Below are 14676 nucleotides of genomic sequence, written 5' to 3' on the forward strand. Positions count from 1 at the left end.
CACTCACACAGGTGCCACTCCCCACAAAGACTCTGGTACAGCAAGCAGGCAGCCCTGCTGAGCGAGAGGGGTGAGGTGCTGAGGGAATCAGTGGTTGGCCTCTCTCCTCTTCCCCCTGTTTATATATACATTAGCATTAGACTGCTACTTTCCTCACAATAAAATAGTGCCAGCTCCACTGGGGTTGTCAAGATAAAAGCAAGACAAAACGAAAGAACTTTTGGGACTTTACAAAAATATTTTGGTAAGTGTCTTCTGTGAAGGCTCCTTGCAAACCTCATTTAAGCTCTGAGGTGGTGCAGCAAGGGGTGCTGCTAAAGATGGGAGTGTCCACTGCATCCCTGCACAGCTGTTTCCCATGGTGGTCCCCTCTTTCCCAATCCCTTCGTGGTCATTACCCAGCTGAGTGGGAGTCCCTTTCCCTGTCCCTGTCTGGAGCACTCATGAAATCTCTGCTGTCTCACTTGGCACCCCAGGAAGGGTTGCTGAGGTGATGCTCTCACAGAGCCTGGACAAGCTGCTGTTCAGTCACACTTTAGTGCTGATGAATGGGGGAAATAAAATGAGGCACAGAGGAAGACCTGTTGGTGTATCTTGCCCAGGGTTATAATCAGGTTAATAGCTCTGATGTGGCCAGATAAATTCATTAAAGACCCTGAAGAGCATTATGAAGCATATAAATAGGCCAAGGGGACCCATTAATTCTTTATGAAATGTTTTCATTTTTTGAAATGTGTTACAGAGATTATAATCTCTGCCTTTTATCAGATACCTTTTAAATTATTAGTTTTCCTTGCCTAAGATCAGCTTTTAACATCACTTTCTTTATGCAGCTTTCTTTCCAAGCAGGCCGACTACAACTTCCCAAAAGCTTCTTGTGAAGAGCAGCTGGCAAATAATCTTTTTCTGTGCAATTTCTTCCTGTGAATTGAAGGAAGGGGAGAAATTGGGCACCCACAGGTAGATGAAAGTTCATTAGCATCAGACCTAAGGCCTCTGTTTTTTTAAAACTGGAAGCTGGTTGGCTTGCTCTCTTGACACAACTTAGTTTTTGACATCATTGTTTGCCTATTTCTGGGAAGCAAAAGCATGGGAAATAAAGAACTTGGATGTTTCTGGTTTTGTAGGTTTTAGGACAGCAACTCCCACGTCTCCAAGAATGAAAATTCAAGGACTGTAATCTGGAATTACCTGCCAGCAGGATATACCATTTGTTTGGTTCTTCAAGCTAAAATTTGTTAGTGAGCACAGCTGTGTTTGATGTACTCTGGTCTTTTGAGCCTTCTGAAACTCATTTTATAACTTGGGAAGGGAAACCAGAAGGAGGGCAGGTTCTTGGTTTTGGGCTTTTTATATATATATATACAAAAGACAAATCCCAGCTTTATCAGCCACTTACAAACTGAGCTAAAATATGTTCTCTCAAAAAAAGCAATTTCCTCTAGCCAATAAATCTTCAGACCTTTTTTTCTTGCTCTTTCAGCTTATGACTTTATCTAAAAGGGTTTCAAAAGTGCAGTTCCCCAGGACCTCTGCCGCCTCTTTTTTAATGCTGTTTAGTCCTTCAGAGGAGAAAATATGATCTTGGTTATCCAGAGGCTGGGTTGGGGATTTTTAAAACTCTAAATAATCTTTTTTATTTTTCAGTTCTTCTATTATCAAAACCTCACCAGTGATTGCATCATTCTTCTTAACATACTCTTTTCTCTTGTTACTGTCTAAAGTGAGAACATCAGAAATGTCAGGTTTTCCTGGCCAATGGATTTTGGTGGAGACCAAAAACCAGAGTTCATCTGGATTTTCAGAAAAATCGAGATTGTAACAATGTGAACACACACCTTATGGATATTTTCTGTAAGAAATCGTCACATATTGAAGTTTAAAATAAAGTCAGCAAAATATTCTATTTCTTTGATTTGATTTACAAGTCTGAATATAAAGATACAACACTAGAGGAAAAGCTTGTGTACAGTAACTCATCAACTTATATTGACTCTTAAACTGAATCCTTTCATGGACTGGTGTTTCTTTAAAAGCTGCAGTTGTCAGCCAGAATTTGGGAGGGAGCTACTGCATTCACAAATGTGCCTACAAAAAGCTCTCAAAGTGTTTTTCCACTGCCAAACCTACTGCAGAATGTGTTTCTGAGACTCTTTTTAAAGTCAAATCATCCATTCCTGCCTTTGTCTCTCAAAACAAACGTGACCCAGAGCTACAACAGAAGGCCAGGATTTTCAGTGTCAGGAGACTACAAAATAAAGCTAATCAATTTCTTGTATTCTGGGGTATAGAATTCGCAGGGATCCCCGACGAGGGGAGAGAAGGATGCCTCTGTGTGAAAGGGGCTAGCAGCGGGCCTGTTAGCTAAAGGAGCGAGAAGTAACAAGAAGAAGAAGCTGATAAGGAGCTTTCTCCAAGGCCATAACCAAGGAGATCGAGAGAAGGAAGATAAGAGCATTCTGCAGCTGGATGAAGCATTTTTAGAAAGTTAGGTGGAGTCAGAGTAACTTTTCACCAATGGCATGGTATTGAATTATTGTGGCCAATAGCTAAGGTAGAAGAAGGGTAAACAACTGGAAAGCGTAAAAAAGATCAGCCATTTTCATTAATAAACTGTTGCCAAGTGTTACCAACTGAGACTGCTTGTGGTCTCTGCTTTATGTCGTGACCGCCTCGACTGCGGCACCTCTGACTCCATCTTATCAGAAGGTTAATTAATTACTTTATTATACTATATTATTCTATATTATATAACACTATATTACATTACATCTAAACTGAATCTGCCAAGCACTCAACTCTGCACTGAATTCCGTGACTGTCAGCTGACAGTCCTCACACACACACACTTGGCCCTGATAGGCCAAGGAAACAAAACACCATGACTTTGGGTAAACAATCTCTATACTGCATTCTACTTCTGCACAAACACAGGCACAGCACAAATGCAGCCATCGCCTGTCGCAGACATTTTTTCACAGAAATCCTTTCTTTGGGATTTGTGCATCTTCTGGGAAGCAAAGGCCCCAGAAGAAGAATGTAAACAATTGTTATCGGCTGCTGTGAAATGTAGCAGGTGCTCCTGTGATTGGATCATGTTCCGTGTTTACAACTGGGGGCCAATCACAGGACCAAGCTCGGGGACAGATTCCCTGGATACAGAACTTTGTTATTCATTCTTGGCTATTCTATTCTTAGCTTAGCAAGCCTCTGCAACTTCTCTCTTTATTCCTATTAGTACAGTAATAATGTATTATATATCATATATCAATAAATGCAGCCTTCTGATCATCAAACAAGATTCTCATCCTTCTCTCACCCCAGCGACCTCCTCAGGTCGCTGTAATAATCGCCTATAAAAACACCTGTAAATACTTTTTGGTTCAAACAGTCTAGGTACTTAGATATTAAAATGCCATTCAATGCCACAAACCTGAGAAGTCCCAATCCTCCGTGCTGGCGCAATAGGCTTTCAGGAATTGATTAAAGGCACGATTGCGCCAGCAAAGCAAACGTGGTGCAACACAGAGCATCTGCCAAGGGAAGCACAAAGGAAGGGTGCCAGTACCTTCTGAATGCCTGCCGTGGACTCGAGGACGTTGTTCTCGGAGCCGTTGCTCCTGTTGATCATGCGCCACATCTGGGCGTACATGCTGTCCCTCTCGAAGGGGTTCATGCCCTTCACCCGCACGTGCTCGTACACGGCCGAGTCCAGCACGGTGCCGTACGGAATGTCCGTCTGCCGCGACAGATCCTGCAGGGACCTTCAGTGGTGGGGAAGGAAAAGAGACACGGGAGGCTTTAATGCACTTTGTCAAGAGGAAGGAGCTGCAGGCAAACAAAGGGCAACGCAGAGGAAGACAGGTGTCATGACACTTTCTTCTATTGGGCTTTTTCCCCCTTTTTTTTAATGATTTAAGACACAAAGAGCAGTATGAAGAGAAAGGAAGGGGTGGAAAAAGTGAAAATGGATGAAAAAGGAAGAGAAGGGGCAAGAAGGTGCTGGGAAATGCCAAGCTCCTTTGAGCAGGGGCAAGGGAAAGGCAGGGAACATTGGAATCAGAATCGCCCATCTACAGTGCAAACACACACCCTGCTGTGGGGAGCTGGTGGCAGCACCAGAACTCAGGAAATCCATCCCAGAGCACCTGGACAGAGCAGTTTCAGCAATAAGAATATTTCTGTTGCATTTTCATGAACTGCTTTTTCATCATACTTTCATGTTATTTAGTCTAATAAAACTGTTCTGCTTTACTTGTTATGTAGTCTTACCCTTCTCTATAAACCAAAATAAATAAACAATTTTCAAACCATTTTCGAAGTTTTTAAAACATCCCAAATGGGGTTTGGTCAACCAAACTTGCTTTGAACTTCAAAACTGTATGTTAGAACCATTTAAAGTTTCCTTACCTCTTGGCTTTTATTTTCCTTTCCTGTTGAATTGCTCTCCAGTACCTTTGATTCTTTAATGGCACTCATTAAAATTTCAAAGTAACTACTGCAATACGTCTACTGCTTAAAACCCATTACAGCTTTCCCAGCACAAATTAACTGTGTATAAACTGCACAAATCTAGTGGATGACGCATAAGGACAATCAAGGAGCTCAATGCTGTCTTAAAGAAGGCAATAGCAAATTGTAAAAGCTTATTACAGACACAGAAAATGCAAACAGCAACGTAGGAAACTCATCCAATTCCAAGCTGTATTTCTAAAAAATGTAAATATGAAGGCCAGTGAAAATGGCCCTGTGGGGTGGGGATTGGAAGAAATGAAATTCTTAGGTGCAATGAGGATGGCACTGAAGAAAACAGTAATGACATCTCACAGGATATGCATGCCATGAACAAAACAGAAAGCAGGAAAAGAAGAAATCAATAGAGATCAATGGCAAGAGTCTAGATGTTAGCTGAGTAAAAGAGAAATCCTTTGAAGCTTAGACATATGGGTTTAGAAAAACATTGACCAAGAGCTAAATTCTAATCAGATAACATATGGTAATTATAAGGAAGGGATAAATGTAATTGTGAGGAGTAAATAACTAATGGTATTAAAACCTCTCAAAATTATCTCACTTTCTCCAACAAGATTGCATTCCTTTTAAACAGAGAACCTGCAAAGAATCTCTACATATATGGAATCATCAAAGGCATGTACTGCATGTAACATTTCCTGAAACCAAGTGTGTTGATATTCTACCAGAGGTCCATGACATGCTCTGTTCTATGAGGAAAAATATGAGACTCTGGCAGACTAAGGCATCAGGACAATAAGTACTGTGGTACTTATTGCAACTGAATAGTAAAAAAAAAAGAATTGTCAGGTCCAGATAAACACCTAAGAGTTGTGAAAGATTAAATATAAAATGGCTGAGCTGTAAGCAAAAATGCGAAACCTCCTTACAGCCAATGAGCAAAAGGAATGCAGTAAATATTTTAAAAAGTGGCAGTCAGGGGAATTACCAAAGTAAGGTACTTAGGTCATATGCTTAAGTTTAATAAACATACTGAAATAAGGATTAATACATTTTTAAAGGTCAGTCCTGAAGTCTAGATATAGACACCAGGTAGGTTTCTCCAGGGAAAACAAGCAAATCATCTATTACACTTTGAAATTACTCAGAAACCCCTCAGAATTTCAAAAAGAACTTCCTCCCACCAAACAATGTACAGACAGTGGAAGCAGACGGACAATCTTCACAGGACGAGTTTGGAAACATTTCCCAGCAACTCTGGGTAGCATGAGAAATATTCAGCAAGAGCAGATGCTCTCGAGGGATTTCAAGGGTAACAAGAACAGCTTTTGCAGAGCTAAAAGGCTGAACAAGAAGAGTGTGACCCTGTGGATGGGGACAGCAGTCACAGCTACAGCTGAGGCACTCAGTGCCTGCATTGCCTCACTCTTCCCCACCAAGGTCCCCCAGGCCCTTGTGACTACAGGCAGAGTTCAAGAAGACATGTTCAACAAACAGTGACAGGGTTCAACTAACAATGAGCAGTAAGTTGTCAGGTAAATCCCAACCAGACAAGGCAGGGATTGATTGGGATCACTAGATCCATAGAAATCAGAGTGCGCTGAGAAAGCTGGCCTGTGTCCTTGCAAGGCCACCAGCTTTAATTTTTGCAAGGTGAAGGAGGCTAGGGGAGATTCCTTGGTACAGGAGAAAGAAAATATCCAGACTATATTAAGAAAGTGAAAAAAGATGATTCATGGAATTACTGCTGGTCGTCCAACCTCAAGGAGTGAGTCCTTAGCAGATTTCTGAGCACATGAAGGAAAAGCAGACTAGAGGCAGCACTCAACATTGACTCACCAAAAGTAAGTCACGCCTGACCAATTTGGTTGCCTTCTACACTAAAATTACTTCATTTGTGGACAAGACTAGAGACACTGACATAGATTACCTTTAGCAAGGCAGCCTGCCTATCTGCCTGCCACAATATTCTTGTATCCAAAGGAGGTCATTAGGTACAGCAGTGTGGGAAAGCAGATTTGATAAATTCCCAATTGGATTGTCCTGCAGGCTGCTACCAGGTACCCCAGAGGTCTAACCTGGGACATGGCTGTACCAGTGATTTGGAGGAGGTAAGCAAGCACCCTCCTGTCAAGTTTGCAGATGGCATTGCATGGAGGGACCTGCTCAAGGACAGGCTGAAGTTCAGATGGGCCTAGAAAGGCTGGAGCAATGGGGTGTGAAATTCAGCAAGGACAAATACAAAGCTCTGTACCTGGGGATGAATAAAACCCTGCAACAGCCAGGCTGAGCACAGCTCTGCAGAAAGGCACCCTGGCAGGCAGCAGTGGGTCTTGCTGAGAGCTTCTCCTTATTCTACCATTAGGCAAAGTGTTGTGCAAAGTGCTGACAGTCTGTCTATCTGTCAAAAGCATCACTGATGAAAGGCACTAGATAAACACAGCACACTGTATTCATCCATTCTGCTCCTGCTGCTGCTGCTGCTGCTGCCAGTACATTCCTGTAATCAACTGGCAGCGCTCAGCAGTGCAATGAGCTGTCACAAGATGCATACTGCAATGTCCTGTAATTGTTATTTGTCATACCAGAAAAGTGTACCAAAAGTATTTATCTGGTCTCCAATTTCTAGTGACAACACTTAGTAAAATTGCAATCATTACAGGACTCTGTATAGCCATTTAATTTCTAATATAACAAGCAACAAAGCATTTTTTTGGATATATCATTGCTAAGCAGGATATAATTGACAGGTGTAGCTGCTGCCACAAATCAGTTAAAAGCAGCACAAAAGAAAAAGAGCTCCTGTGTCTATCTTGTGGCTATAAAAGCAACTTTGTTATTTTCAGAAGGGCAAACCAGCACAAGACAAGAGCTATTAGTCTTGGAGTGTACTACAGCCAGGTATGGGAAGCAAACAGGCTGGGAAGCAAGCGTGCTATCACACACAAAGGCACCACCAGCAGGGAAATAACAAGGAGAAGAATTATGTCAATGCCTTCAGGAAGGCATGTTGTAGCTGCCACGTGTGGCATTAACTGGAGTCTGCAGTGCCTCTCTGTTAGATGTGCTGCCCTGAAGTGCAGGATGCCTCTCAGCTGCCCTACTTGTGTCTTTTCACAGTCACAGGTGAGGCTCCACGCTGAGAAAATGATGACAAGAGGACAAAAGCAAGACAAATATAAGTGTAAACTCTGTGGAGGGGCTAAATGCTGTTGTTGGCAGTAAACCCAAAGTTCTGGTTCACCTGACCATATGCTGAGGAGCAAGAAAGCAGTCTGGGAGCCTTGGAGGTGTACCTGGGTATATACTGCTGCACAGGCAAGCTGCAAACACAGCAAAGATCCAGCACACATCAGTGACTCCCTCCCCTCACACAAACATGTAAAATGGGATCATAATATACAAGACCTCCTTCAGAAGCTGTTTGTTTAATAACCCACAGCTCTGCCAAGTGCTGCTGAGACACTCAACCTAGAAGGTACAGCAAAACAAAGCACAGAAAAACAAAGGGAAATGACAAACTTTGAGAGAGCTACTAGAATTATTAAACCACTGAGGTTCCTTTACAGAAGAAAGAACTCTTAAAACTGCTGGTTTATAGGTTACACATTTGTTGGTGTACCTATGTTCCTGGATTAAACAGCTCATTCTCTTTTCAGACAATTGCCCTTAGTGGACACGTAAATCCTCAGCCTCACTCTTGTCCCCCAATTTCACCAACACAGCTGCCACACCAGATCTCAAAATAAAGAAAAAGCATTTGTGAAGATAGTGAATTCCTGCAAGAGATCCTTTGATGCCCAAATCCTGATTCCATTACCCACACTGAAATGTAATTTTTCGATAGTTCCCAGACAAACTATATGCAAAGCAAAGCACTCATTAGCATGAGTAAGCAAATGATAATTTCATATTTTAAAACTTTTCTCTTTGAATTTCTAGTTTTGAAGCAACAAGGTATTGAATGATAAAAATTGTTAGAAAATATAAAAAAGCAGATGTAGCTCAAAAAATTGTTAATAAATTAGATACCTTTAACTGAGTTTGTGTACAGAAAAATTCTGCCTCTAGGGAAGTGACCATGCAGTCAGAACATTCAGCTTATTTTTGTCTATCACTCATGCAGCATTGTGAGGAAAAATATTATGTGTGGTCTTTATAATAAATTTTTTTCTCATTGCAATTACTGGGATAATACCAATATTATCCCAGCATCAATATTATCCTAAATTAACTAGGCTAATAGGGCTATTTTGAGAAGGAATTTAATCAATTGAGGAAGAGTTATTAAGAGATAGATGTATTTTTCAGCATTTGTTGCTTTTGCTTAGTATTCTACACCTTAATCAGGCAGCAGTTGTCAGGTCATTTTCATTTTATGGCTTAGTACAAATCAGCTACTTTGCAATTTAAGAAATTATCTCTGCCTACAGCTAGAAGAAAAATGTAGTAGGATTTGGATATGTTTCTTTCTCCAGAGCATACCCTTTTCTGTAAATTCAAATCCTAGACTCAGAATTGGTAACATGTTCACGTATGTCAGCCAAAAAGTGTTAAAAAAGTACGCAGAAAAATGTTGCAAAGCAAAAAGTCAGCTTCATAAAGAAGTAACTGAATTTCTTTTTAGGTGATAAAATACCACTGAGGTCAGAGACTGGCATCAACACACCTTTGTAAACCTGGGTTATAGATCAATTCAGGCTAGCTGTGCTAGACTTGAGGGCTGCACAGAGCTGTCTGCAAGATCTGGTCACTAAATTTTCAGCAAAAAACAACCAATGTCATGGCCTACACTGAAGTCTTTATTTATGACTGATTCAGATAAAGTTTTCAGTGCTTTTGTGGGTATTTTGTTCATTTGTCTGGTTGTTGTTTTTTTTTTTTTCCCCTTAGGACGGTAAGGAATAATTCAGAAGCAGATATAGGGTTAGGGAACAGGGCACATTATGCCAAGGGGTTTGACTGTTGTCAGGGTGAGCTGTGGCAGAAACCGGTAATATTGCTTGCAGGCTGAACCATGTTAAAGAAAAGATTAATGGACATGCATCGGGCAATATCTAATTACTGCATTCTGTGCAACCCCCTTGCAGAAATCCTGCAGTCAGCTCCACTGAGCTCTATAAAGCCTTAAGGAATTCCTAGCTTCAGGTGAATCATGGTTTAGCAAAACGTTGGGAAAAGAATGGCTAAGAAAGAAAGACCTGCTTTCCCACTATGCCTCCATTTTTGGAGGCAGAGGTCTCACCTAGCAAACAAGACACACTTGTTATAAAATGGAGAACATAATGTGAACTTCCGATTTTACAGAAGAAGACAAAAGATGCACACTTCCCCCCACAACATGTACAATCTAAACTCTCACGCTTACACATTTTAGAAGTGGATTAAACTTGAAACCACCTAACACCAGGCTTTATATGGCAAATACTTTGACTTCTTCTCTGTTCACCCATTCTCACAACCTTCCTGCAAAATGTCAGTGCTCATGAGGTGGTGACACTCCCTCCTAATCCAGAAACACAGTGCAGTAATTTGAATAAAATCAATCTCTGCCAATGGACTCTAATTTGATCCTAAAGGAATCATAAAACATAATAATGTCAACACTGGCTCAATGATGAAATTAAGAACATGAGCACCTCCTAGAAATAGCTCAGGACCTTCAAATTCATTTGGCATTTACCAAGAAAAGCCTCTCCTAATTACTATTAATTTATGTTGTATTTGCAAAAGTTATCTAAAGATTTAAAAGCATAGAAATTATGCTTTGCTGCCACAGTGTTATGGCATTTGAAATGCTGACTGTCTTGATTTAAATGTCATCTGCAGCTTGGGTCAAGTGGGAACAAAAGATGCATCTAGGAACTACTTCAGAACTTGAGTGCCTCTGCTCTTGATATTGTGTGTCGGCAGAAGGTGAAAAGCTGAGCTCCCAAAGGTACTAAGAGTAGCCATTTCTCTGGAAAAGCAGATTTAACACCCATTCTTTTTCTTCTAGTTTCTCTGAATTAATTTAAAAACTGCAAAAAATTTGCTTCAAACTGAGCATTGAGGCAGAGCACAAATGCCATCAAGTGAGGTTATACAGCAAAGATCTAATTTGAAACTCTACAGGGAAAGGGAACACTTATTTCTCTAAGGGTCCTCCTTAGTGGATGGGCTGATAAAATTTTGCATGCTTTGCTACTCCAAACAGAGCTCTGGATACCATGAGACACTGACTAGCAAGAATGGCCCAGCCTTCACTCCAGCTGCAAGAGCTCTGAACACAAACTAGCTTCATATCCAAAAGCTGAAATGCAGTAACTACCAAATGTTTCATGGAAATGAAATGTGCTGTAGGCTGCTTGAATCCTCCTATCTTTTTTAAAAGGTATCATGAGGACCATACCTACAACAACACACTGTAATATCTGATGCTAGCTAGAAATCTGAAATGAAAAACTATTAACTACTTTTTATATCTGTGCAAACCCACTGATTTCACTTTCTTTTCTTTTTTCTGGCTTGTCTAAAGCTGGCAAGCACTACCAGCAGAATCGGGATTATTTTTTTTAATGCTTATACTCATTTCCATTCTGGCCTTGAAGGCTCCCCAAGGTACAATTTGAACTGTTAAAAAAAAAAAAAAGAAAAAAGGAAAAAAAGAAGCATCAGCTTTTCTTCTTTATTGCTTATTCATGTTTTCCACTTTGCAGTAATTCAGCATGATAAACAAACCTCATCTCTCTTATGTGCTGGTTTAAGTTCCAATTTTGGCAGTTTTGTAAACCGAAGTTTTATACTCACACCATAGTTAGGATAACTTCATTCCCTAGTGGATACTAAACACATCTAATTACTCTATTTTTGAGCTGGAAGTGCTGTTGAAAGATGTCTGTTCTTTTATTCCAGGAGCTTTCCAGCTGCAACATTTTCTACTGAATAAAACATTTTCAGTGACTCTGCCCATAAATAATACAGCACAAAGACCAATGTAATCCCAACTGTACATAATAACCTCAAAATTCCACTGAGGCTTTTCTAGTGACATCATAATAAACTGCAAGAAAAATATGAAGATGTATTAAATTATAGTTTGGGTACATTTCATTCTTTTTTGCACATCATAAGAAAACACAGAGATTTGTCACAGTAATTTGAACATTTTTCTTGACTACTTCAAAACTAGAAGGGACATGATTTCAAAGCAGAATGCAGAAGCATATTTCATTCTTCTAGGGACAAAATGAATAAGTGACTATAACATTATAATTTATTCTGCTTATATAAATTCCCATGTTGTTTCTTCATAGTCCTTAGTCAAATTTAAATTGTTTAAAACTTAAAAAAAATAAAAAATCAACTTCCCTCAAAATATCAAGATCAATGCTGACAAACATTGACACGGAATATCATTTTACTCCTATCCAAATTTTGAAGGGATTATAATTGAAGCTATGGAGTCAAATGGTTGGATTGTGTCAAAATACCAAAATCTGTTATTCAGAACACACAAAAAAGAAAAGGTAACTTGATTGAACTTGCAATACAACTGTATCAGGGGAGTAATTTTCTCATTTCCTCATGACTTTAGTCTATTTTATATATCTCTGTCTTAGAGTATGGAGCCCTCTAATAGATGAAAGTGGTGAGGCTGTTACCTCAGAAAGGAAGGATAACAACCACAGAAGATTTCCAATTTGGAGTGTAAGGACTTGCAAAGCCTGGGCAATTTGGTCCATGGAACACCAAGTTCTCCCTCTACCCAAGGGTCAGGACATAACCATGCACTCAAAGTTAAGTGCTGATTCTGCCCTTGGGTCCAGCTTGGGCTTCAATTGCAAATGAAACTTGTCTGCTATTGAAGAGGTTTGCCAGCCTGTGTGAAAGCCTGGATTGGTTTTAGCTCACAGAAAATCCTCACCCAGAGAAGAAGTACCTTTGTGTGAGCAGAGTGACTGCTGGCACACAGCGATGCTTGATCCTGACCTGTGAACTCACAGGAGGCCAAGGCTCCCCCTGCTCAGTCTGTGACAGTGGCTCACTGCCTCAAGGGGAATTTCAGAGAGATTTTGAAAGCAGCTGAACTAGAGGCAGAAGGACCTTAGGTGATGATACACACAAGCCAGGGACTTGGATCAGTGACTGGGCTGGGAAAACGGAATTTTCCCTAAGGTCAGCATTGAGCCTGACTTGAAGGTCAAGTTCTTACCTTTCTGGAGGAAGAAACACAGTGAAATGTGCCTCTCTTCTTTAAAGTCACTCTGAGATTTTTGCAAAGAAGGATATATAAGAAAGGGTAATTTTGTCACTCTTACAAACTTTCTCAGACTTGTAGGCTCAAGATTAATCTGCTATGAAAAAATGGCCAGCTGTCCCTCACAGTGCTTGGCTAGCTAATGCTTCCCTGTATTTTCTAGTCTGTGCTTTGACCCAGGAGTGAGCATTTGAAGGTGAAGGTTATCACTGGAGCAATGGGAGCGAGGATAACTCAGTATCCTAGGTGAAGGAGAGGATATTGGAGTACAAAAGGGCAGAGAGAGAGGATAGGAGACCTAGAAAGGCTCCTGTGGTATGGAAAGATGACATGATCTTCAGAAAAAGACTGGAAGGTGTGACAGAAAGAGTTCACCATAAAAGGGACAGGAGAAGACCAGGACATTGTTTTTTGGGAGGCATGAAGCAAACGAAACAAATACACAGGAAAAAGAGAGCCACATGATCTGCTTATGTAGTAAGAGGGCTCCTGGGAGCAGGAGCAAAGAGGGGCTCCTAAACCAGTGAGTTTATTACTGGTTGTTGCTGTTAACACATCTCTACTTTGGCAAGAATGGGTGAAATCAGCTCTGAGCTCCCCATACATTGAAAAAGCATTGAGGTCTTCCTGACCAGTGTTAGAATGCAAGCATTGTGGAATGCACAATGCAAAGCAGCAGCAATTTATACTTTCCTATTTCAAACACTGACACTGTGTGGTCATCTCAAACTCAATTGCCTCTCTCAAAATATGTATGTGTGCAAACATACATATGTATGTCTGCCACAGGGAAAAGCATCTGCTAGAGGCCAACAATTCCAATCCTAAAAACAAAGTGTCTCCAGGGAGACCGACAGTCTCTCACAGTATATTGTTATTTTTCTAACTTTCCAACTACTTCTCAAGGAAGATAAACATTTATTCCTGTTCTCACATTTAAGTAGAACATTTATACCCCTCTACATGTATATTTATGTTCGCCCTCCTTTCCCTTGAATCATTCTTTATCAACTTACTGGATGGAGTTCTCAATGCGTGTGATGGTGAGGAAAGCTGCTAGGTTGGCCGTGTAGGAGGAGATGACAATCAAAGCAAAAAGCCACCAGGCTCCCATCATCAGTCGGGTTGCCAGGGTTGTGTATGGAACCTCTCCTCCTGTGGGGAAGAAGGAAAAGCAAGAATTTTCATTTGGCAGAGGAATGCTCGTGCATCGCTCAGGATAACTGGACCCCAAGGTTAACAGCTTAAAGCAGTCCATTAAAGCCTGGTGCTTCAGTGAACTGAGCAGGATTGGGAGCTGCAAGGAAAAGCACTGAAGGAAGCCCACACTGTCAGTTGTCATTCCTGTGTTTAATCTCTTTTGCTATTGTGCCTTTAATTGCAGTTCATCTGCCAATCCTGTCCAGTAATGGAAATAGACTTCTACATCTCAGAACAAAAGCAGCCAAAGGAAAATCTTACAATGTTCTTTCCTTAGAGATCTTATCTACAAACCTTAATTAAGTTTTTCTTTCATTCTGGGGAACGTAAAGTCAAAAAATCCCATCAAACCACAATTACTTTTCACAGTTCTGTAGGCAGGCAGATGCTCGTGATAACCGTATGTATTTGTACAACTTGCTGCAAGTGAACTTGGACACACAGGGAAAAAAAATCACACGTATTTAAGAAGAAAGCAAACATTGTTTTGTATTCCTCTAGTTGCTTTCCTTTAAAATCCAACTGCCAGGTAAACAGAACATGAGCAGCAATTAAACCTCCCAGGATGAGCTGCAGGCCATCGATTGTGCGACAAGAGTCGAGAAATGCAAGCCATGAAAAGCAGCAGTTTTTATTCAAACACCTGCCCCAAAACACACTAGTTTGGAGTATTTGCAAGAGCTCTTTCTCTTAAAAAAATAGAGAAATATCAGATTTTTAGATGGAGGAAAATGCTATTTTTTTAAATCCCCCTTTTGTCTGCA

At 40.6% G+C, this 14676-nt stretch overlaps 1 protein-coding gene across 4 annotated transcripts in view; it reads right to left on the bottom strand.

Moving 5' to 3' along the window:
* Window positions 1-14676, bottom strand: part of GRID2 (glutamate ionotropic receptor delta type subunit 2) — a 671892-nt gene that overhangs the window by 87207 nt on the left and 570009 nt on the right. For all 4 annotated transcript variants that reach the window (XR_008484345.1, XM_054295276.1, XM_054295268.1 and 1 more), the window contains exons 12-13: window positions 13729-13867; window positions 3569-3764 (exon numbers count right to left, since the gene is read on the bottom strand). Coding sequence is in view for 3 of the 4 variants with exons in the window: in XM_054295276.1 (XP_054151251.1) it covers window positions 3569-3764; window positions 13729-13867 (335 nt within the window). In the remaining variant the exon portion in view is untranslated. The remainder of the gene's footprint in view (window positions 1-3568; window positions 3765-13728; window positions 13868-14676) is intronic.

This window comes from Melozone crissalis, unplaced genomic scaffold, assembly GCF_028551555.1.
Source record: "Melozone crissalis strain CALT ecotype California unplaced genomic scaffold, PUWL_Pcris_2 ptg000006l_1, whole genome shotgun sequence".
In the NCBI taxonomy this organism is placed as follows: Eukaryota; Metazoa; Chordata; class Aves; order Passeriformes; family Passerellidae; genus Melozone; species Melozone crissalis.